Below are 24,408 nucleotides of genomic sequence, written 5' to 3'. Positions count from 1 at the left end.
CCTCGGCTCTCTCCTGGTGAGCGGGGTGACCGTCTCCCCAGAAAGGCTGGCCAGGAAAGGTCTGACGGCGGGTCGTGACATCGGTGTTTCCCAGTCTCCTGCCCATCATGGCACTCGCCCAGGCGCTGCTCCCGCCAGGTCTCCCCAGGACACCGGCGTCTCAGCACATGGACCACCCATCCGCCCCTCCCGGCACAGGGTTTCTGGGGGGGGGGGGCGGGGGAAGGTTTGGGCTGCTTCTGGAAGAGCACAGGGGGGCAGGGTCCACAGAAAGCCACCGGAACGGCCTAAGCCGAACTTCAAAATGGCAGTGACTAACAATAAAGCGCTATTTTTCCCTCATTTCTCCTTCCACACCATCCTGCCTGTCGCCGGCGGTGCACCATCAACGGAAACACCTGGTGATGGCCACCACAAACACAGTTCGAACTCACGTGCAATAAAAGGGAAAAACAAAAAGCCAGAATAGCCCAAGGGTCATCATCAAGTTTTGTTTTATTTAAGTTTTAGTTTTAATTCTGAAGAAAGAGGTACATGTTCTTGTTTTTAGTTGAGTCAGGTTATAGCCAAGCTTCTGTTTTCTTTTCTCCTGTCTTTTCAATACTGCACAAGTGTCCGGAAACTACAGGGTTAAGTAAAAGCTGCAGGCAGGGAGGTCAGAGATTTGCTCTTGATGGTGATGGCTGGCCCCAGAGCAGTGCTATCTCAGAGTGCCCTCGGCAGGTGAATTGAAGGTCAAAGAAAAAAATTCTGACAGATGAGAAGGACTGAAGGAATCACTTATATTTCAGCTCTTACATTATGCACAGGTATTAATCTGTGAATACTTTTTTTTCTTTGAAAACATTTGAGTTTACTTTCCATCTAAAGCCAAAAACGTTTTTCTCCTTAAAAAAAAAAAGTCACTTCTCCCCTCCTTGTAAATAAACTCTTAGCAATTGGCCAGTTACTACTACAGATCAATGTGTCTTTCCATCGACTTCCAATAAATTCTTTTGCTCAACGACATAATCAAGTGCTCTCCGTCAACTTGCCAAAAGAATTAAAACTTAAATTTAATTTATAAAAGCATTTTCCCTGCGATAGTGGTAAGCTGGCTATGAGATGGGGGCCAGGGGCCACCGCTTTCCCTCATCATTAGCAATCTCAGTTAACCTGGTTTTCAAACTTCTGCAGTTGATGACGCGTTTACTTGACCTTTCCTATAGATTAATCGTCATTTTCTGCTAAGCAGATTATGTCATTATTATGCGCGACAGACAAACAGTAATTTTCTAAGTACCGAGACTGCCCTTTGATTTCTTTTTTTTTTCCCTTCCTTAAAAAGGCCTTTTTAGGAAACATTCAACAGTGTCACACAAATGCTGATCAACAGAAACTTTTACAATTAACGAAAAACAAAAAAGAAAAGATCGTCATGACCCTGTGATCGCATTGCATCTGGGGGCAGGGAGAAAAAAAAAACTGACCGGGAACTGGATTCTTCAGAACTTAAGAGATGAGAAGGGAGCGGTGGGCGGGCGAGAGGGAGAAAACAGGGAGGGACAACTCCTGCGTGTTCTAATGGTTTCTCCTCCTTCCCTAGTGGCGGTCCAGTGTTGAGCTCTGTAGTAAATCTGTGGGGGTTTTGCTGGGGGGTCTGAAGGCCGTCTGGAAGCCTGGGGGCGGGGAGTGGAAGCTGGAGGGGTTTGAGGGAGGAGGGTAGGGGTTCCAACTGGCTCTGTGCAGAGGGATCTGTGTGCTGAAGGGGGCGCTGTGGGGGGCTTGCGAGGGCGCGGCGCCGGGGCCGTCCACCTCTGTGAGGGCCTGGAGGGACTTTAGCCAGTGTGGAGGATTGTCATCTTGAAGAGAGTCTAAACTGTTTCCTGAAGAGGCGGGAACACCTGAGGAGAGACAAGAAGACAAGAGGGGACATGGTGAGTTTGTGCAGAAGGAAGAAGGAACTCGCCAAACAACAACGAAGAGAGTTAAGGTGATTTAGTTTACCCACAAAGGGACAGAAGAAATCACCATGTTTAACTCCTTCCACGTAAGACCTTCTTCACCTTATGTCACTTTCATCCCTCACCCACGACGACCCCGATTTATGGGCACGGGAACCCGTGCCCCCTCTCCAACCACACAGGGCCCCCTCTGCCACCCACCGAGGCCCAGCTGCAGGGCGAGGCCCCAGAACTGCACGACGTTATTTCCCCACCACGCTTCCCCTCTAACAGGAGCCCGTGAGCGGGCCAGCCTTATAATAGAGAGCTTTATTTTTCAGAGTGGAGTATGTTCCTTTAGGAGGGCAAGTCAGAGCCTCCCTGCACTCGGAGACCTAAAACACACACGCACACGCAGCGGATGCCAGCACCTACTTACACCCGAGGAAGCGACCACGGCGCCCGGCGCCTAGCTGCACACCGGCCGACAGAGCTAAGCGAGACCGTACCCCTGCGCGAGAGACAAGCCACCCACACACTTGCCGCTTTGCGCCAGGAAGCTTATGGTGGTGAAGAGCCTCCTGTTTTAGTTTAATCTGTGCGATAAACCAAACCGATGGCAGTCAGCGGAGCTGAAGGAGGGAGAGAGTTACCTGTGATGATGGCTGGGTCTGTCCAGCTGCCAGGGCTGTCCCAACTCAGGCTGTCGGTGGTGGCAGTGTTGGACGGTGGGGCACTGTGGTTGGCGTTGGAGGGGGAGGAAGAATTGGGCAGTCCACCAAAGTTGATGTTAATGTTGGGCAGAAGCGCCCTTAGCCCGTCCTGCCATTCCTTCATATTTAAACTCTCTACAGAACTGCTGTTGTCTGGGAGATTTACCAACAGAAAAAAAATGGAAGATAAAAAAAAAATAAAAAGCTGACGTTAGAAACAGAGGTTGTTCTTTAGTGGTTAAGCGGGAGAGGAATTATTCTGTCTTTATCGAGCATTTAAAATGAGTGGTCCTGGCAAGATAAACGTGGTTAGGGTTTTGCTGGCGAGCTCAGGGCCCCTGAAATGCGTGAAGAAAAACTCGCGCAAGGGCCAGGAGAGGGAGCTTCTTGTCCTCGAGGCCTCTTCACCATCGGGCGCGTGCAAACCCATGGTCCAGTTTAAAGACTCAGCCAGTGCTCCAGAGCACAGCTTAGTTCCAGCTCTACAGTGAAGTCTGCCTGCGAGGCATTTAGCCAGCTGAGCTGGTGTAGCCTATCTACACAGATTAAAGCAAGCCTGCAAAGTTCCACTGAGGAGCTTATTTCTGAGCCCATTAAAAAGGGAAGAAAAGTCATTTTATGAAGAATCAACATAAGGCAGTAGTAAGTTCTTCTTGATTACAAAATTGTTAATGCATTTCAGAGGAAAAAGGCCAAATGACTAGGCTTTTGAATTTGAAGAGTGCTTTTCCATTAGTCACGAAGGCCGGACAGGCAGGGGCTAAGCTTCCCTTCAGATGGAGCAATCTCCAGCACGGTCAGCCGGCCCTGCTCCCACTGAAAACACCGCCCCGAGCCCCACCGTTCTCCGGGTCTATTTATGAAAGCACCAGGCGCGACAGAGCATGCACTGCCAGGGTAAAACGGCCCTCCATGAGCCGTGACTAGCGAGCCCCACCGTCCGGACTCTGCACAGTGGCGGACTGGCTGGGAGGGAAGGTGCAGTGGAACCACTGCTTGGAACGACTGCTGTTTGAAAACAGGAACGTGGGGCAAACCACCAACCAGGGTTTCTGAGAACAGCCTAGACCATTTTTTTTCTGGTTCTACAGAACTGATTAGTAATCACCATTGATGATGATGATGATGATGATGATGATGACAATGACGACGACTACGATACTGTAACAGGCCTCGTCTGTGCTATCTGCTGAAATCAGAGCTGTGTTCGGCACCGATCCCTGATCTGTGCCAAAGGATGCCGTGTTTCAGCAGGTGAATCGTTTAGCCCTGCATCAACCTTATTTATAAAAAGACAAACTGCAACCAAACCCAACAGGAGACATCTCTGAATTTACTAAGGTGAAGGAAGGCCGTCGACGCAATGCAGACGGGTCAACAGGAGGGAAAACAAATCCTTTCTGCCCCCTTCAGTTCACGGTCGGTGCAGGTTCCTACAGCCCCCCCCTTCTGTCTGCACCTACCGCACACTCTCCTGGTGTGGTGCAACCTACAAAGCACTCTCACAGCTAATTATTTCCTTTGATCCTAGGTAGGCAGAACGGGGGGATGATTTGCATTTAATGATAAAGGAACAGATTCCAGAATAATTTGCCCACGGTCACGGAACTTGCGTATGAAGACTTAAACCCACACTCTACCTGAGTCCTTTTTTTTTTAATAGCACCAACTCTCTCTCTATTGTATCATTTATTAATAGACTTTCTAATGGGCCAACTATTTAAGGGAAAACCCAGGGGCCTATGAAACCCATGATTAAAAAAAAAAGCAAAAAAGAAACAGCAGCATTATAGTATGTCCATTAGCCATGATAAAGAAATATTTTGGCCGAAGGCACAAACTGGACTTTGGAGGGGGTTGGGGGCAGTTCTGATCAACAACACAATCATCAATATCCCCCTGGCTCCAGCTGCATGAGACAGTAACAAGGTCACACTAACAAGGTCCGAGAAAACCCTGTCACAGGCAGGTCTGGCGGCTACGGTACACTCAACCTTTACAGCAACCACAATGTCAGACGGAACTTGAGAAAACCAGGAAAACCTCCTAGGAGGGAAATAAAACCCCCGATATACAAAGGCGGTGTATAACTACGCGGGAACATTTTGAAGGAGACAAACGGCCTTGAACTAGGTGGCCCAAGTGAGTGAGAAGCCACGCAGCTGATCTGAACCCTCTCTCTCTCTCCCCCGCAATGATCAGGGAGAAAGAAAACACCCATAGCTCACCAAGACTGATTTCCTCCTCACTTTTGCTTTACATTTAGAACTGGAACTAAGAAACCCTTAATGTGCATCAACAGAATTAATGGTGCATCTGTATAAACTTTATTTGAAAATTAGTATCACAATAAAGTCAAAAGACATTTGTTCATGGGCCGGGGCTATATGGGAAGTCTCTCTAAATTTCCACTCAAATTTGCTGCGAACATAAAACTGCTCTGAAAAATAAAGCCTATTTTTAAAAATGAGAATTGTTTTTCTTAATTTAGACTAATGAAATCAGGCAAGAGTCTGTCAGTCAAAGAAATTCACATGTGGCACAAAATACAGAAACAGCGAGAAACTGCGATCCTCCCAGGTGAACGGTAAGATAGCTTGGGAAACAAATTAGCCAGTTTATAACGCCTGCGGTGTTGCCGAGAAGCAGTCACGTGCCCCAGACTTCTGGGGAGCCTGACAGCATGGTGAGCAGTTTAGAGAGAGAACAGTTTGCAAGTGTCATGGGGAAGTAGACTGACATGTTCTGCTCAGAAGGGGACGGCTATTCAAGTCCCTTAGGAGAAGAAAAGTTTCCTTCACCGTTCTCTCCGGCATTGCTGTGCCGAGTCTGGGAACAAAGAAAGGACATGAACCTCTTACACCATCAAAGCAGCTCCGCTCTGTCCAGCGCACCTGAAATCCCCTCCTCTGCCTGCTCGCGGTCTCTGACCCAACTTTGTTTCAGCTTCTAGGACTTCTGTTCATTCCATTCCTGGCTATGCAAACAGCAGGATTTATTAACCTCGGCACTGTTGACATTTCGGACCATTTAACTGACTATTTGTTACAGGGGCCCTTCTATGCGTTGTAGGATGTCTGACAGCATTCCTGGTCTCTACCCACTAGATGCCAATAGCGCGTGTACACACAAACACACGCGTGCACACACACACACCCCCTAGCTTTGACAACCCCAAATGCCTGCAGACACCGCCAATGACTCGGGGGGTGGGGGGAAAAATCATTACTGGCTGCAAACCACTGACACAAAGGAAGATTCCTTTGCTTCTGGGGCTCTAAGTCATCCCACGGGAACACACCTTCCCTTCCCAAAAGCACCAGGAATTGACCACTGGACCCCATTGCACGCAACTGCACTTCCCATTATCTGTACAGGCCTCAGCACTGGGGTGTAACTCAACACGTACAGGGCAGGAGGTCTAACGGAGACACCCTGGGCTGGAAACGGCAGATGTGCTGTGTAAGACAGCCCCACGTGGGTTATTAATGTGACTCGGGGCGTGTCAGTCATTCTGTGCATGGCTCAGGGCCCTACTTCGTAAGTACGAATAACATCTGCCTTACAAGATCTCTTGTAAAGCTAACAGAAGGGAAAGTAATTTGAAGCCCATTTATTACCGGATAAATGTCTAACACACTTTTTTCTCTCATGCCCAACGCTGAACAGACAGTACACGTTCCAAAAGGCCACGGCAGGGGAAGGCTCACTCGCCGGGCGCTGCGTCTGCTCACCACAGCCTCCTCCCGGGATCGCAGGGACAACACTGAGCATTCTCACAGAGCTACCATGCCATCGGTCACCGCGATGTTGCAAAACATTGCAAAGACAAAGAAGACATCAGAAAGCCCCTTACACTCTCCACGGCTAGGACAGAACCAGCCAAGTACAATGAAAATCAAGTCACTAAACATATTTAATATTAACATGAGGGATTTTAAAGTATTTCATTATTAGTAGTATTTAAGGAAGGACTGTATGTTTTTAAAGGATTGCCAATACATTTAAATGTTTCATGATACCCAAAGCACTGATTTTAATGTATAATTTTCAGGTATGTACAACCAAACACTATTTTCGGTTCTAAATGATTTGAGGGCAGGAAGGCTAGCCCAGTGGTTCATAGTAATAGTAGTTCTACTTCTCAGTGCAGGACTCAAAGACATGGAATTTACAGTGCTTTCACGATGCCCCACAGCACACTCTCTCCCTGTGTGAGAAGTGTACTTTCGGTTTACCTGGCTTAGAGCACCTTTCGGTCATCACATACAAAGCAAGATGACAAGTCTGGTTTTCAGCAGCAACAAAACTTGTTTTAAAATGTACAACAGGTACTTATGCTAAGGCTGCCAAGATGAAAGTCAAGGAAACTCTTTCCGGAACGCACCCGAGGACAAAGCACCAAAACCGTGGTTCCCGTTCGCAAGGAACTTAACTTCCTGATGGTCAGATGATGCAAACGCAGGAAAAGCTCAACGCCTACAGCCTGAAAAAGCTACCAAGGAAATGCCATGGGGTTGTCCGTCATTAAGGAATACTCTGACAGTTTAGTAAAATGGCTGGCCACACCTGGCTGGTGTGGCTCAGTTGCTTGGAGCGTCAATCCTGTAGACCGGAAGGTTGAGGGTTCGGTTCCTGGTCAGAGCACACAGCCAGTTGAGGGTCCGATCCCCCCGTTGGGGCACATACAGGAAGACAACCAATCGACGTTTCTCTCTTGCATCGTGGCTCTCCTGTTCTCTGTCTCTCTCCGAAAGCAATGAAAAGAGCTGTCCTCGGGTGAGGATAAAAAGTTTAGTACAACGGGAGGCCCATCAGGCGCAGGCACGGAAATGCGCCGGTGGGTGAAGAACAGTAGCCAGCATCCATTCACGGAGTTGTTTTACTATGTGCACCTCTGCACCCGAAAAACCCCCAAGTTGTTGAAAGTACCTTTGGAATTTTTACATAACACTAGGCTTGTCCAACTACTTAGGAGGAAGTACAGTGGAGCCTCTGTCAGCCGCGGTGCCCTCCTGTAACCCACCCCACCCCTGCCCCGTTATATACCATTTCCTATCAGTTTGGGGCTGGAGGCCATCTCCATCAGTAAATAAATGGCTTTAAGAAAACCTGAACTTTCTCAAATTCCTACAACATACCTCTAGCAACTCAAATATAAATTACGCTTGTGCTATATGTCAAACTCAATTAAAAAAAAGATTTTATTTATTTATTTTAGACAGAAGGGAAGGGAGAAAAAGAGAGAGAGAAACATCAATGTGTGGTTGTCTCTCGTGTGCTTCCCACTGGGGACCTGACCTGGCCCACAACCCAGGCATGTGCCCTGACTGGGAATCGAACCAGTGACCCTTTGGTTCATTCGCAGGCCAGCACTCAATCCTCTGAGCCACATGAGCCAGGACTCAAACTCAACTTTATAGAGCCCAGGAAAGTTTTATCAGAGAACTTAAAAGAAAGTCTTCATGATACACCTATGCCACACCCCAAAACCATTTCAATTTAACTAAAACTGGCAGGAAAAATGACTACTACGTGAATGAAATCTTTCAAACAGACTTATAAAATCCGATTGTTTATGAAAAAATGTTATCCTACTTAAACCGAGTTGACACTCAAATTTCTAGAATTATGTTTACCTTCAGGTAAGACAGACCAGTAGTGCAGAGCAGATTTGCTTAAGGGTTCAAAAGATTTGAAAGTAGAGATTAGACAAAGTGAAAAATTCTTAGAACTCAAATAAAAGAAAATTCCGAGAACCGCAGAACTGAACAAAGTAAAAACAAAAACCAGGTACAACTTATTCCCACCAGAAGGAAGCAGAAAAGACATAAACAAGAGAAGAGAGGCCCAAGGGTCAGCTATGACGTGTGCTTTCTACCCTGTCTTCGCTTCCTGCCTTTCTCCTGGTCTGGAACGCTTTCCCGGTCTCTTCAATAAATTTTCACTCCGTCTTCCAAAAGTCTGTCTTTCCTCTTCCGTCCTCCCAGGCGACAGCACTTCCTATGGTCTGAACCACATTCACGTGGCAGCGGACGAGGCTGCGACATCTGCCAAGGTCACTGCTTCACCCTGACCTGCGACCCGTCTCTTCTCCCGCGCCACCTGAAAGGCCTGCGAGGAGACGCCTCGCACATCCCTCAGCAGGCGGCTGGGCATCTCAGAAACTGACACGCGTCAACACATCTGCTCAGTCTGCGGAAGCAAAGGCCCGGCTCGAGGAGCTGGAAGACCACTTCGCCCCCGAAGCCTGTTTATTTCATATCTGGATCACGCTACGAATCAAACAGTTCTCCCCAAAGAGATGCCATCCCTTTGGAAAGGAACAATTAGCTAAGTTTCAGGGTCCAAAGGGCTTCTCTGCATCAAAACCAAAGGAATTTCTGTTTATTTGGCCAAAACTCAAATGATATGTTCTTAATAGTTCTTCAGGTGTCAAAACACAAGCAATATAATTTTTAAAAATCCAACACACCAAGATTAGTACATAAGAAATATATATATTTTAAAAAAGATATTCTAGCCCTAGTGGGTGTGGCCAGGACTGAGTGCCAGCCTGTGAACCAAAGGGTTGCTGATTCGATCCCAGTCAGGGCACATGCCTGGGTTGTGGGCCAGATCCCCAGTAGGGGGCGTGCAAGAGGCACCTACACACTGCTGTTTCTCTCCCTCTTTCTCTCTTTCCCTTCCCTTCTCTCTAAAAATAAATAAATAAAATCTTGTAAAAAACTTTAAAAGATATTCTCATATTATGTATTCAAGATAGCACATAGATCTGCTGACTGTTCTATCATTTTTCTACTTCAGGCACTATTCATTCACTCACTACACACTTTCTGTGCTCGATGACTTTAGCACCAACAATCCCATAAGCTAAGTATCAGCAACATTTGTCAGCTGAGGAGACTGAGTGGCTCTGGAAGCTTCAAGAATTCGCCCCGGGTTATAGAGCTGAAAGGCGTCCAAGTCAGTAATCTGACCCAGCCTGACACCAAGGTGTTCCTTCCCACCACCAAGCATACCACCAAGCATACCACCAAGCATACCACCAACGGGTCCTTGTCTGGGCAGGCCCCGTGGGCCAAGACAAGGGGAGGGCAGGCACGCTGAAACAGCCGCATCGCACTGTGTGATGATCAACGCGATACTGTGCGAAGGGGCATAAGGAAAAAGGGAACACTTCCGCCACCTCCTACGTGGGATAACCAGGGACCGGGGAAGCTCGGAGAAAGAGCAGCTGAAAGGGAAGTTGGAGAGGCTGTCCCGTACAGAAGAGAGAAGCAGCTGATGGTAAAACAGGAACATTTCGAAATATAAGGAGATGTGTTTTACATAATGTGTACTTTTCTAGAATGTTCCTAGAAGACTATAATTTTGTTTCAGGGGAGAATCAGATCATCTAATGGAGACCATGAAAACAGCTAGATGTTTGCTTGATGAAGGATGTGAGGAAGCAGAATGTATTTTAAAAAAGAAAACCATGAAAAACACTTATGAACAATGTCCTTATATAAAGCTATACACGGAATGAGAAAAAAAGCAAACTTAAAATTTAATGCGTACATTCTAGATAAATACATTCTAGAAGCACTATAACCTAAATGGCATGGAACCTGAACCAGAATACACAAGCAACAGAGTTAACGGATGGGGGAGGAGCAAAAATCCAACGTAAGAAACGGACGCCGTCTGAAGCTGGGAGCTTTGAGGAAGGCTTTTGAGTGAGCACACAGCTGAGCACCAACTCCTCCGCGGGGACCTTGGAAGGTGATCAGGGGAGATTAAGGCCCAGGAGGGGGCCCTGACCCTGACGTATGTGTCTTACATCACCAAGACAAGTGACAGAACTGCAGACACACAAAGGCTATCATACCCCCCTAACACCTCTGAGGTCTACATCTGCTAGAAGGAAATAAACCTGGTAACGTTCACTCCCTGACCAGCTCACTTTCCCAAGGTGAAAACAAAGAAGAAAACTTGTATTCTGGGCTCGTGGCCAACAAAGAACTGGTTGTCTATGGTGGACAGCAGCCCTAAAAATACGTGACATGCTTTTAGGGCTTACAGAAGCAAAGAGTGACAGTGACGAGAACGGAGTCCTTGGATGGCAGGTGTGCTGGCTAGTTCTGCAATTACCCCAGGGAACTGCAATTGCCTGTTCCCACGTTACATTTTTTTCCTACTAGACTGGGAGCTCCTCCAGGAAAGGGGCCTTGACTTAATTCTCTTTGTACACAGTGAACATTCCTGAGCTGAACCTGAAGAGGTATTTATGTTTCCTAAACGAATAGCACCGGACATGTGCTTCCAGTTTTTTTGAGACAACAGCTTTCTAAAAAAGGTCAAAAAAAAAAAAAAAGAAAAGAAAAGGATGGCCACGGTCCCACAGTGCAGTGTTTCCCAGATCTCAGAAGACGCTAAAATATGACATTCTGACTACGCAATGATAAATAATTCTAGTACGGAAAACAAACTGGGGGAAATCTGTGGAAACCAGTTACTGAACAGGGAGAAGCTCACGGGATTAGACTTGAAAAGCTTAGAAAAGATGGAGGGAGGTATATAACCTACCTGTGTAACAACAGTATCATAATCCTTGAGGATTAAAATCAGAATCCATAGTGACTGAAGCTTGGGATAAATGCTGACGGCAAGAAAAAGCTACATTCAACTAGGAGAAAATTAGGAAGAGTCACCACTCAGCGTTAAGCCCCAAGAGAAGACAGGGCTATGTGGTTCCATCTTCATTTTGCTTCCTTGCCTCCTCCTTAGAAGAGAGGGTTGTGGTTTAGAACCCTCAAACCAGAAAGGACCGCTTAAACCATGTGCAGAACTGGTGGCAGAAATGCAAAACACATACCACACACACACACACACACACGAATCTACTCAAATGTCAACCTGTTTAAAGTCTCCAGGGGCAAAATGAATTTTAATCCTCAGATGTGATCATAAAACCACTGTCAAGAGAAGTGCCAGAAAAAGCAGGAAATAGCAGACTCTACAAGTTACATGCTTGTCATTAGTTCTTGGGGAAATTCTGAAACAGGTTAAGAACTGGATAATTTCTTTTAAAATGAAAAATAACAGGTTTAAGCAAGCACTGTTTTCTTGCTTGTGTTTGGGGCATTTTTCATGGGAAATAATATGTAGCCTTTTCACTAGAACCTCAGTTCCCTTCTAACTGAAACACACAGGAAGTTCAACTTTCAATTTTGAAATGAAACAAGTAGTCATGGAGGCAGGGTCTACTGACAATTGTTTTCGTTTGGAAATGCCCTCCTTCTATATTCCACAGTGCCTTTCCTTTCCTCTTCTTTTGCCTGCCCAAACCAGCTAGCTCCATTCCCACCCCACCGACACATAAATTCCATAAAACAAAAGCAAGAAAGTAACCAATGAGGGCCAAAAGGCATATTCGTAAAGAACCAATTATATTGCCCCCCGCTGATGTGGCTTAGTTGGTTGGGCATCATCCCGCAAAACAAAAGGTTGTGGGTTTGACTCCTGGTCAGGACACATGCCTGGGCTGCGGAGGTTTGGTCCCCAGTTGGGGCACGTGCTAGAGGCAACTGATTGATGTTTCTCTCCCTCCCTCCCCCTCTCTGTAAGAATCAAAAAAAGAAAAAAAAAAGTTAAAAAAAAAGGAACCAGTCATATCAAAGTAATTTATTCTTTGAGTAGGGTTCTAGGATGTCATAAATACATCCTGAATTTAGCAGTTTCTGGTAAGATTTCCGATGGTAACCTTTCCGGATAAGACGGTTACGTACAGCATGGATAACAGCCGTGTTTAAGCGGACCTGCACAGAACTTAAGATCCTGTGTGTGAGCCTGAAAGTGTCTGCTTGGCAGATATTTTGACTCCATGCTTTTATATTATGCTTTAAAAAAACCCCACAAAGTTAATTTAAATACACAAAAGCCAATCCTAGGGATGACAAAATCTGCAATTAAAATTTCAACTGTTTTTAAACGTAAAGCCTCCACACAAATGTTATTAGTAATGTTAGTAATAACATTTATCTATCACTTTACAATCACATAGTTCTTCCACAAGACAAACTTGTAAGATGGTGATATACAAACAGGGTACACTCTATAGCAAATTCAAACACGTGGAAATTAACAGAAAGACATTCAGATTTTAAAAATCTGACTAATACAGAGGGAGTACTACAGAGAAGTACAGGATGAAGAATCTAACCAGTCATGTGTACGCAAAAAAGTCTGGCCTGTAAGACTGTAATAGGGTTACCACATTTAATATGACAACTGGGTAACGGAACTTTTAAAAAGGCAACATTAGGACCAGATAAACAGATGTACAATGTCTAAATCAAAAATCATACGACACTGGGCAGCTCACAAATGATAATCACTCGGAGCCTCAGTTTCCTCATTTACAAAATGAGGATAATACCTACCCCACAGAGTATTTTTATAAAAGAACTCTGTAAACCAAAAAAATATACAAATATTAGTAATAATGGTTTTATTACTAATAATTCAAAAGCAGATTATCCAATCATGGCTAGATTATTGCAGTGTGAGCCTCGTATTTTAAAAGGCATTCGCTGTCAAGGGAATGTGTGGGTAGAGGAGCGCTGACCTTCAGAGAGAGCTACAAGCCACGTGAAGGGCCGAGGGGTTGTAAAGAACCAAGAACGTTGTATCGACATCTAGAAGTTACTAGACGAGGGGTTAACTGCTTTCCCATGTTTAACCAGAAGTATAAATGGGAAGGAGATGTTGGTTTAACCAAGAGAAAAACTTCTTTATCAATTACAAGTTGCCCTAAAGAATCCCCCTACTATTACAAAGCACAGGCAAATGAGTCACGGGGGTATCAAGTACGGCACAGGGCATACAGTCATTAACATTGTAATGACCACGTATGGTGCCAGGCGGGTACCCGAAACACCAGGAGGAAAACTCTGTAAAGCGTATGATCGTGTAATCACTGTGCTGTACATCTGAAACAAATACAAAATTGTATTGAATATAAACTGTCATTAAAAAATAAAATTAAAAAAAAAGGTATGAAACTCCCAAAACACCTCATCATTACCTATAAAGAGTTCTGGAAGGAAAGGCATTTTAAAGAGACTTTCTGCAGTGCGTGTATATGTCTAAGGGAGAGAGCTGTGTCCGTGCGTGTGTGTGGTAAAAGTAGGTTTACAGTTATGAGTACGAAAAACAGGGTTTATTCTTGTATTATTATTGTACGATTTCCCATGAGTGTATGTATATATACACACATATATACGCATACACACAAAAGGAGAGAGACTGAGGTTGATTTGTATCATAAATGAGAAACTGACGTTAAGAAAGGTGTTATTGGGTAAATTTTTAAAAGTCTGTGTGTGGCTGGCGGGGTGGGGGTGGTGCTGCGGCAGTAAGGAACAGCAGGAGTTGAGGTTGCCTGAGTTCCAAGGCGATGAGGACAGAAGGAGCGAACTGATCACGGCGTGGCGAGAGGAGCCTTAACACTGAGCGCCACAGCACAGGCAAGAGGTGACTTATACCTCATGTCCAAAAAAATCTGATTAAGAGCTTCCAAGAGTCCAGATGTAACACAAAGCAGATCCGGGCTTCGCAGGCCTCCAGAAGCAATCAGACGCTAACACGACTCTCTCAACCATTAGCTTTCATTCCACGAAGATTTACTGTCTACCCCGTATCATTTTCTCTGGAGCTCGATGCTGTAATCTACAGCAGCCTCTGAAAAGTCACGCTGGTAGGTTTTATTTTTGTATTTCTTTAGCAGATCACTGGAAGTTGGCCATTCTGAGCAAAGTCGGTGATAGTTTTTCATTGGTTAGTGTCAATAAATTATTTTTATGGGGGATAATTCCTCTTCTGGCTTATATTCAGACCAAAGTATTTTGCCATCTATGGCTATGGGTCTGTTAAAATTCCTAAGATTTCTGATGTTCATAATTTCCCAATTTTCTAAAAGTTATTAAAAACACCAAACCCAGTGCTTTATTCCATTTGATCACACAACTCACTTTTATTTCGACAGTGAAGATTAGTCTCATCTTTTTTTTTTTTTGAAAGATGGCTCTCTATCTTAAGGGCTTAAGTCAGTCTCACAAAAATGCCCCCTAAAAGAAGGCTACAACTATTCACGCTCTGTAACATAATTTTAATTAACAGATTCTTCAGAATGGAGCTAATAAGCTTCGTTTTTAGAAAGTATTTTGGGGCATTAAAACAATGATTTGCTTTATTAATTTCAAAAAATTATTTCAAAAACTGAAGTCACCTACTCATTATCTTACATCAAACCAATCAAACAGACGCGGGGACAGGCACTTCTGCCCAGCAGACCAGGCGTGTATCTTGACGAGTTCTTCCTCATCGTACTGTTCGCCCAAACCAGGACTCGGCTGGTAAGTTTCAGGATTGTTTTATACACATTTGACTTTCAAAACAAGCATTATGCTTTGAATTTAACTATTTTATCTATGTAATGTATGATTAAAAAACCCCAAGAGTATTTCATTCTTTCTCCTTACTATTTAGTCACAGGTTAGGGAAAAATAAAAAAACAAAACAAAACCTTTCTGCTTCCAACTTTCAAATGATGTCCTGATTTTAAAAGAATTAATACTAATATTGCTGATGAATTCAAAGACTTAAATGCTCACCACCAGTCCACCAGGAGCCTTAGTTTAAAAATAATTTATGTTTATTTAAATGTTCATCTTTAGTTATGATTTATTACAGTTGAATTTGGAAAAATTTTCCAGAAATAGTTTTGAAGAATCAATTCTCAATCAGTGTTGAGTCTTACTGTGCAGGAAGGTAAGAAGGAAGATCAGATGAATACATTCTCAAATATAGACTAGAAACTCCATTTCTTATTTAACTATATCCTGGAGCTTTATACTGAAATAGAACTAATATTTTAGTGAAAAAATGAATTCTATTAAAAATTACACATATTGGTAAAACACTGGATTTTAGTCATATTGCCTAGAGGTATTATGCGATTTTTATTTTATTGTTTATTTTTCTTTTTAAAGATTTTATTTATTTTTAGAGAGAGGGGAAGGGAAGGAGAGAGGGAAAGAAACAATGATGTGTGGTTGCCTCTCGAGTGCCCCCCACTGGGGACCTGGCCAGAAAGCAAACCCCCACATGCCCTGACTGGGAATCGAACTGGCAACCCTTTGTTTGCAGGCCCGCACTCAATCCACTGAGCCACACCAGCCAGGGCAGCATTAAATGATTTTTAAAAGAGCTAGAAAAACTTAGAAGTTGGAGAAAGTGAATAGTGATGGTCTTACAGTATCACAAATCTTTATCAATTTGGCATTTAACAGTTCATGGTTGTTACTAGATCTACTCCAGAACCCAGGCTATACTTTCTGTTTAAACGTGTTGTTTTGAATTAAAAGAAAGAGACGAGAATAAGATCACTTAAAATCAAAGCCAGTCTGGAAATAGTTAAAGGGCAGTGGGCTGGTTACTGGGGAGATAACTGATCACAGAAATTGGGCAGCCTGATAAGGTCAGAGCTTTCTCCTTCGAAGAGGAAAAGCTCAAGCCTGTCCGGGATCCTGCTGGGGAATCATACAGGTAGTGAGTGCACATTAAGATCTAGTCGAGACCACCCCCTCTCACTGTGGTAAGTTACACAGAGAAAGAAACCTTTTCTCCTTTGTCCAAAGAAAGAGAAACTAGACAGAGAAGTTATCGTACAGAATAAGATTCAGGGAGGTCAAAAATTAAAACCTGAAAGCATGTTACAAAACAAAGGTAGCATGGCTGTCTATTAAGTATTTGGAGATTATATAAGATCGTTGTGCATTTCACTAACAGGCTTCATTCCAGTCACCTGCCATTTAAAATACAGGTGAGGTGCTGGGAATGTACACCTAGCAGCACCGACTACACTAACATTCAAGCAAGACACATTTATAGCTATCTGGGACTAGGCAAGACCATGGATAGGTTAATAGTGAATGTTAACAGTTTAGGAGTAAAAAGAAACATACCTGGTACCAAATCTCACCCTACATGGGAGGCGAGGGGATAGGGCATATATCAGTAAGCCATAATCGTACATTTTAATAAAAACGTAAGTGGAACACTGGTGTGTAGCCCAGCACTCAGCTTAAAGCCAGTAAGAAACCCTGCTACTTGGTTGATGAAGTCCTAACCTAGGGCCTCCTTTACCTTTAGCTGGACACTCACTTTAAAGATGTAACTAAGAAAAAAATAAAAATAAACAGCTTCAGGGTGTCAGTCTTGCAAACACTAACGTGTAAAATGACAATGTTTACGAACATCCCAGTAATGCTGCAGATTGCTAAGTTCTGCTGGCAGACACGTCCCTTTGGTATGCGAGCCTGCTGGCAGGGTGACCACGAGCACAGTCCTCGGGATAGGACCTCACCTATCAGGAAACAGCGCTAGGCTACAGAAGTTGATTGCAGCCAGCCTTCCTGCATTTCTTCTTGGACATGGTGATGATATCATCTTTAAAATTCCTGTGGAGCTTTCCCTCTGTTTCAGTATGCTGAAAACAACCTCCTGGGTTTAAAAAAAATCTGCAGATATGCTCTCATTTTACATGGTGTAGCATACAGGAGCTCTTCGAAGATGAAATCTGCATTCACACCTTTACTGTGGGTGTAGTACATCTTGGTGCCGTTAATATAAGACTTGTTTAAATTAGAGGTGTCCCCAGCCTAGGGTCATGCGTATTAGTCTTAAACACTTTTTTGGCATTGTAGAAAAATCCTGAGTAAACTTAGTTCCACCTGTTTTACTCTTTATTTTAGTTCCAACACTGGTAATTATTTTAAGTCTACGTTAAGAGTACCTCAAGGTTACATTTGCCTCCTGCTAAAGTTGCTACAAAATCACTGGCCCACACTGAACACAATGCTGTCTGGACAGCTCACAGGATCTGTGATGAGACTGGCTGAGAGATGGACACTTTGCACTGATGTTCGCAGCTGGAAGCCCTGGGCTTGCAGGAGCTGATCCAACTGTGAGACACAACAAAGTTTAGAGAAGAGAGTTGTTCTGAATCTCGGAAGGTTTGTTTCTCCTTGAGTTGCATGCATGGAAGCAAACTCAGAAGATGGAATGTGATTACGAGCCCATCACAATCCTTCTGAGTCTTGTTTATTATAAGTATTACTGGGTCTTTAAAAGGATTGTTCAAGACTGTGTTATAGGCTTCATAGCTCTGAAATTCCATGCTTCTAAGACAAACCTTGTTCCTTCTTATCCTGTCCTTACGTTTTCCCAAAGAGTGTGGCATGAGATGAGTATCCTCAGTAATGGGAGTGAATTTGGTGGGAAAAAGCTATGAAAATATTTGTTCAGGTAAAACATGACCAGGGGTGAGGTGGCATCAGTATTATAACCTTGCTGCATTTAAATAGGGTCTCTATTTCTTTAAAAAAATATTTAGAGAAAGAATATAAATATAGCACTTATCCTAAACATATAAATTAATCAGAACATAGCAGGAATAAAGACATGAGAAGCCACAGAGATGGCCTGACACTTTTTTTCCTCTGGTACACCCACTAGGTGGAGGATTTAATTGAAAAAAAAAAAATATATATATACATACACACACACGCGCACACATTCAACCTTATACTCAGACAGAGCTAGGCTTACACTTAAACTTCGCTGAGCAAACCTTTTCTTGCATAATGCTAATCAAGTGTCAAGACGGAAAGACCATTATTGTCATTTCAAAATTATTGTTGAGTTTCAAACATTCTTACCTACTCAGGAAATCTTAAAGAATCTTAAGGTCTCTTGCCTACAACCCCTTGCTCTCTTGCCCCACGCCACCTTCTGGGAGAGTGGGGTATAAAGGTTGCTTGATCCACAACTTGAGTACCACTGTGAAGTGCAGGTATTTTAAGGTGTAAGATCTGCCTTTCCGCCTCTGGATGAGGCACTGGGTCCCGGTGCAGCCACCACCACACAGCCCCAACAAGAAACGGGCGAATTCTCAAGGGTTGGAATGGGTTGTTTGTTGTGCTAGTTTAACACTTAGGTAGTTAAAGAACAGTACCGGGCCAGTGAATTGCACACTTTCAAGTAGTTAATTGTATGCTATGTGAATTTCACTTCATTTTTTTTTAACAATACGGGGTGCTTTAAAGGCTTTAGAAATTATACTGCAGGGGGTCTGCTTTGGAACAGAGCACAACAGTGGGTCCCAGAACCAAAGAGAAGCTGGAACAACAAAACTGCCCCAAGGACCCTGTGTTCCTGGGCCAGCGTGGAGCTTCCAGGAACCTTCAGAATAACTGTAACGTGTGAAGTGGGCTAAGAATGAAGTCCAGTCAATAGCTACCTTTGGCAGCACGGTCGGAGGGAAAATGGGGGACATGGATTGGTTCAACACTTTCCAGAGGCTTCGTGGAACTTCTGGGTACTTCAGTGAGATTGTCAAGGAGCTCAGATTGTCCTCAGTTCTAGGAACCAATCAAACAGGTGTGAACCGATTTCCGTGTAAGTCAAACGCAGGGAAGATGCTCTAAAACTCTGTGAAACAGAGCAGATTCTCCTTAACGAACCTTGACTTCTCAAGAACGATTCTTTCGAGAAGCTCCTGATTAGAGAAGCTGTAGGCGGGCACGCCCAGCCCTGGAATGCTGACAGCAGCAAACCCCAGGGCAGCAAGGAGATCCAAGGAGCAGTGGCTCTCGATCCTTCGGCTTGGTTTCGCAAACAGTGTCATTCTTCATCAGTGGCTTGTACTTTGAAGCATTGACATTTTTAAATGTCATACTCGATACCTCAGCTCACATACATGAAACAAGTCCAGTGCATGTAAAATATTTTCGTGTACTGGAAACTAGGGACATTTGCTATCAAATAAGGAGGAAAAATATGTTCTGTATCTTTACATCTCCATCCCTGTTCCACTACAATTTCCTTAGCAATTTCTCCTAAAGGTCACATCTAAGAATACAAAAATATAAGAACCAAGAGGGGATTGATATGTCAATTTGCAGGTATGTATCTATTCAAACAGCACATTCTCTTTGGGGGAAAACTGTTAAAATATTTTTATAACATAACTTGTTATAAAAGACACTTTCCCTATGCCGAAGGAAAGTTGTTTCTTTCCAGTTTGTATGAGAGTGTGGCAGAAAGTAGCTCACACCTGTAATGTGGGCTCCTCGACCACCAGACTCACGATCGCCCGCACCTGCTCTGTCTGAACCCTTCACATCCTAAGTAACATGTGGGCCAGTCCCTCACGCTCTTCCGTTTTACCACCACCTGCCCAATCTCGTCTCCGGCTTTTCCCAGGCCTCCCCCTTCACTCTGCTTCCACGTCCTCCCGCCGCACTCTGAGAAAGGGACGTTTATTCCGTTGTGCAAAGATTTCGTTCGGTTGGACGATCAATTCACAGGAAACCTGTCCCAGGATTCCCCAGACAATAAATACCATACTTGCCACAGTTCTCGTTCGTCCAGTCTGAATTCCTGCTCTCAAGAAAGGACTGGAGGGAAAGCAGGAAGAGACGAGACTGGAGGGCTTACAAAAACCAGCCGCCTTCCCAACCTCCAGCCCCAAAGGCAAGATAACGATCATCCTTTTCCTGGCCCTCACTCATTGTTCAGCAGAGTGGTCATCACACTAACCACAGTCCCTTAACCTGTTATTTGCTTAACAGGACCAGACCTGTTCTTCGCCTTGCGGAATCTAAAATCACTGGACTCTCTTCAACACACCAACACCACTGGCTCTTTCCTGCCTTAGTGCAATATTCTAGACAAGCTTAGGTATTTTGATATTATCTCCTTGAATACCTTTCTGTCCTTTTCTTCTTTGCTTTCTAACCAAACTCTCAGTGTTTGCTTTGTCCACTACTGATGCTTTGTGCCGACCCAAGGAAATACAAAATCATACACATTTAGACTCTAATAATGTTAAATCTGATCCCTATCTTCACTCAGCAATTCTTTTATTCCTTTCTGACGCCCTCCTAGGCCTGTTCTCCCGGATGGATTGAGTCTCCTCTGTTGGCCGGCTCCCAGCTCCGCGTTCTCGCCCCCACCCCACACAACATGCCTTCGATAACTGCTGAGACGGGCCCCTGTATGTGCCTCATGTTCTCACCTCTCACGTTCTGTTCTCTCTCCTAGATTCTCTGATGGTGCCTCCAAGTAACCGTGGAAGACATCTCCCACAGTCTAGAGCTAAATCGTTACCTAGCCTCCTCTCGGAGGCACCCCTCTTCCCAAGCACCTAGGATCAGCCTACCTTCCCTGCAGCAGCGCCCTGTCTACCTCCCAGCTGGTTCCCCGGACGTTCTGCCTTCCATACTGAGGCCTCTCACTTATCTTCAGGCACTGCCTTCTAAGGTCTACCACCCATCTAATTACCATCTTGTTCGTCTCGTCCCCTTTGTCGCCAGACCTGGAACTACGCAATGACTGCTGCGTCCACATCCTTGACATTTCCTCGTGAGTCCGAGGAATCTGGTTTCTATCTGTGCCTTTTGAGATTCACTTTTAAAGGTCACTAGAGACCTAATCAGATCCAAGGGCTTTTTCTCAGGACCTTTCTGACTTCTCACTCACCATTTCTTCCCCATTCCTATTGCCTTCCTAGCCCAGGCCATGTAATTTATACTGGCCAGCAATGACACCCTGCAAATGCTTTCTAACTGGCCTTAGTTTCAAGCAAAGACATCACCGAATTCATTCTCTTAAAATGCTATAATCATCTTTATCACAGAAACTACAGTTCTCTACCATTGACCACATCCACATGAAGACTCAATTCTTCTTAGCGTTCAAGGTTCTGCACACTCACACCATCTGCCTATACGGCCTGTATACCTCAGAGGCGTCCAGCTGCAATCTGTCCTTCCCTCCTCACCCCCTCAGGCAGCACTCATCTCTATCTCTTTGTTCAATCTGTTCCCCTTTACTGTATTTTCCCCTTTCCTCATCTAACCTTCACCCATCCTTCAAATTAAAAACACACACACACACACACACATACTTTTTATGAAGCCTGTCCTTGAACCGGCTCACAATAAATGTTTAGTGAACTCATCGGACACCATGTGATACGAACCCCGCATCAGAGCATTTCATACGCAATGCCTGCATGTGCTACTGCCGTGTATTCGGCACAAGGAGACAACGTGTTAGGTACTCATCCTGATCAGAAGGCTGAGAAGAGCAAGACACAGCCCTAAGAGCCGAGGGACTAGCTCGGCACTAGATAACTGACTTGGGTCATATTTTGTACAAGACGACACATACTGTATCATGTGTTGGGTTCTCACCTCTTTACATAAAATTTTTCAAAAATACTGTGCTTTCAATTGTATGGTATCTATCTCTTAGAGCCAATTCAGCAGATTTGAGGAAGCTTCATGATCAAATAAACACAAAAATCCCAAACCTTACAGCTCAACGTAGGAGAAAATGTCTCCCGTTTCTTACGCATGCACAAACAACATGGTGGTCTTCACTTTGTAAGGTTTCGGCGCCCCTGCAGCTCGCTCCTTCCTCTGGGCTTTCCGAGGCGACGCCTCTGGGGGGCGCTCCCTACAAACCCGCGTCACCGCGGGAGGGCTCCGGCAGTCTCCAAGGTGCTCGGAACACCATACAAAGAGGAGCCATGTCAGTGAAAATGTACACACATATGACGCTTTAAAGTTGTTTTCCTTAAAAGAACACATATATGCAAAGCTCTACTTAAGTTGCAGGATGCTAAGAGTGAAAGACATGCGCATACGCACATACTGAGAAATACTTAAATTAGAATAATAAATGTATGCCTTCCCTGTGTTTTTCACTCCTGCCAAGTTTTATATTTAAGAATTTCAAGTATCAGTATTTAATACCCTCTGTTGCCACTGTCAGAATGATAAATAATGAAATGAATCTGGACTGCAATGGCCGTCCTTGTGATTAAAATATAGTAAGAGCTGACCTCATAGAAATAATCTGAAATAAAACTGTTACTGGACTGTTATCCTTGACCATAGGGGCTGAACTTGACACGAACTTGTATCCATCAAGCTCTAGCTCAGGTCACTACACAGAACAGGCACTTGAATGCTTCATTAATGCTTTTCTGAACTAAGGGGAGAGTATACGAAAGTACCTGGAAAACAAAATGCAACAGTAGAATGAGAGTATTAATCAGAAAGCATTTTCTAATGGAATCTTTAAGAGAATAAACAGGCATTTGATAGTCATCATATGATTAAAATCACTCAGTCTAGGTGTCGATTTCCTCCAGTGGCACTAAAAACATTTTGGGGCAGAAGTTCCTAACTTTTTTCCTTGGGGGTGTCACCAAAGCCTCTGTGAACCTAGTAACTATGAATCTTCTTCCAAGACAAAAATGGACAGATGTACATACACACAGACTCATAATTTTGCAAGTACGTCCAAATATTTCTGGACTCCAGGTATAATTTCTGGTTCAAGGAACAAACTAGTCACCATTTAAAGGTTAAGTAAGTAGCCCTGACTGGTGTGGCTCAGTGGGCCCAGCATCATCCAGCAAACTGGAAGGTGGCCAGTTCGATTCCCAGTCAAGGCACATGCCTGGACCGTTGGCCAGGTACCTGGTGGGGGCTGTGCGAGAGGCAACAGATCGATATTTTTTCTCTCTCTCACATTGATGTTTCTCTCCCTCCATTCCCTTCTGTCTAAAAATAAGTAAATAATCTTAAAACAACAACAAAAACAAAAACAGGTTAAGTAGGTAAAAGCATACAAAATCTCCCTTGTTCATGACAGATCAATGATGCAGTAATCCATCAAAAATAATTTGAAGATTTTTTTTAAACTTCTCATTCTTCACCATTACTTGGTTTCATCAATTTACTTGCTATGTAAAGTGATACTCTCTTCTATGTGCTGTATACTTTCTTCTGTGCTTTGGAACAATTAATTATGACTATGATGTTAAGACTTCACTTTATTTAAAAAAAAAAACATACCAGCCTTGCCTGGTGTGGTTCAGTTGGTTGGGCATTGTCCCACAAAGCAAAAAGGTCACCGGTTCGACTCCCAGTCAGGGCACACACCTGGGTTGCGAGCCGGTGCCCGGCTGGGGTGCATGCAAGGGGCAACTGATCACATCGATATTTTTTTCCCTCTCTTTTCCCCTCCCTGACCTATTTCTAAAAATAAATAAATAAAATCTTTTTAATCTTTTTAAAAACCATACTATATGAAATATTAAGTAAGTAAGACAGTGATGCGTGTTTTTCTTCAGGCTACAAGATCTGAAATTACAAAGATAGGTAAAGGATAATCTTTAGCTTTCTATGTGAAAATATATCAACTGAAGCCTACTGGTTTTCTCTAGAAGCACTGTCCTGACGTATGGTGTGTGCAGAAGTGGGGAGGGGGGAGAAGGCGGCAGGGAAACAGTTCTGGGTTCCAGCGAGACTGGGCAAATGACCTGACAGTGTTTTGGCACTGGCTGGGAACGAGAAAGGAAAGAGGAAGCTACCACAGGAAAAGAAGTCTTGTTTCACAGGTGTATCTCTCAACACAGAGAAGTGCGTAAACAGGAGCTAACCACCTCTCACGTCTCTGAAAGAAGATCCAGGAGATGAAAGGCTTGCACTGATGGCTGGAGGAAGCCACGCTCCACTCAGCTCAGGGAGCTCGTCTGTCCCCAAAGCCCAGAGCCTCAGCACCACAAGAGACATTTAAGGTGAATGTCTTACAGCAAAAACACAACCATCATGAAGCCATGATAAAAGGCTTCTAGTAAGTCTACA

The 24,408-nt window shown here is 44.1% G+C and overlaps 1 protein-coding gene across 6 annotated transcripts in view; it reads right to left on the bottom strand.

The window, feature by feature from the left end:
• Positions 1-477: 477 nt before the first annotated feature.
• Positions 478-24,408, bottom strand: part of CNOT4 (CCR4-NOT transcription complex subunit 4) — a 140,281-nt gene continuing 116,350 nt past the window's right edge. For 4 of the 6 annotated variants that reach the window (XM_045855605.1, XM_045855606.1, XM_045855604.1 and 1 more), the window contains 2 exons: positions 2,576-2,788; positions 478-1,883 (listed from right to left, as the gene is read on the bottom strand). In XM_045855605.1, coding sequence (XP_045711561.1) covers positions 1,582-1,883; positions 2,576-2,788 — 515 coding nt within the window. In that variant the 3' untranslated portion in view covers positions 478-1,581. The remainder of the gene's footprint in view (positions 1,884-2,575; positions 2,789-24,408) is intronic. The other 2 variants (XM_045855608.1, XM_045855609.1) reach the window with 1 other exon arrangement.

Source organism: Phyllostomus hastatus, unplaced genomic scaffold, assembly GCF_019186645.2.
Source record: "Phyllostomus hastatus isolate PE091 unplaced genomic scaffold, TTU_PhHast_1.1 phas_scaffold_114, whole genome shotgun sequence".
Classification (NCBI taxonomy): Eukaryota; Metazoa; Chordata; class Mammalia; order Chiroptera; family Phyllostomidae; genus Phyllostomus; species Phyllostomus hastatus.
This window is presented reverse-complemented; position numbering and strand designations above follow the sequence as displayed.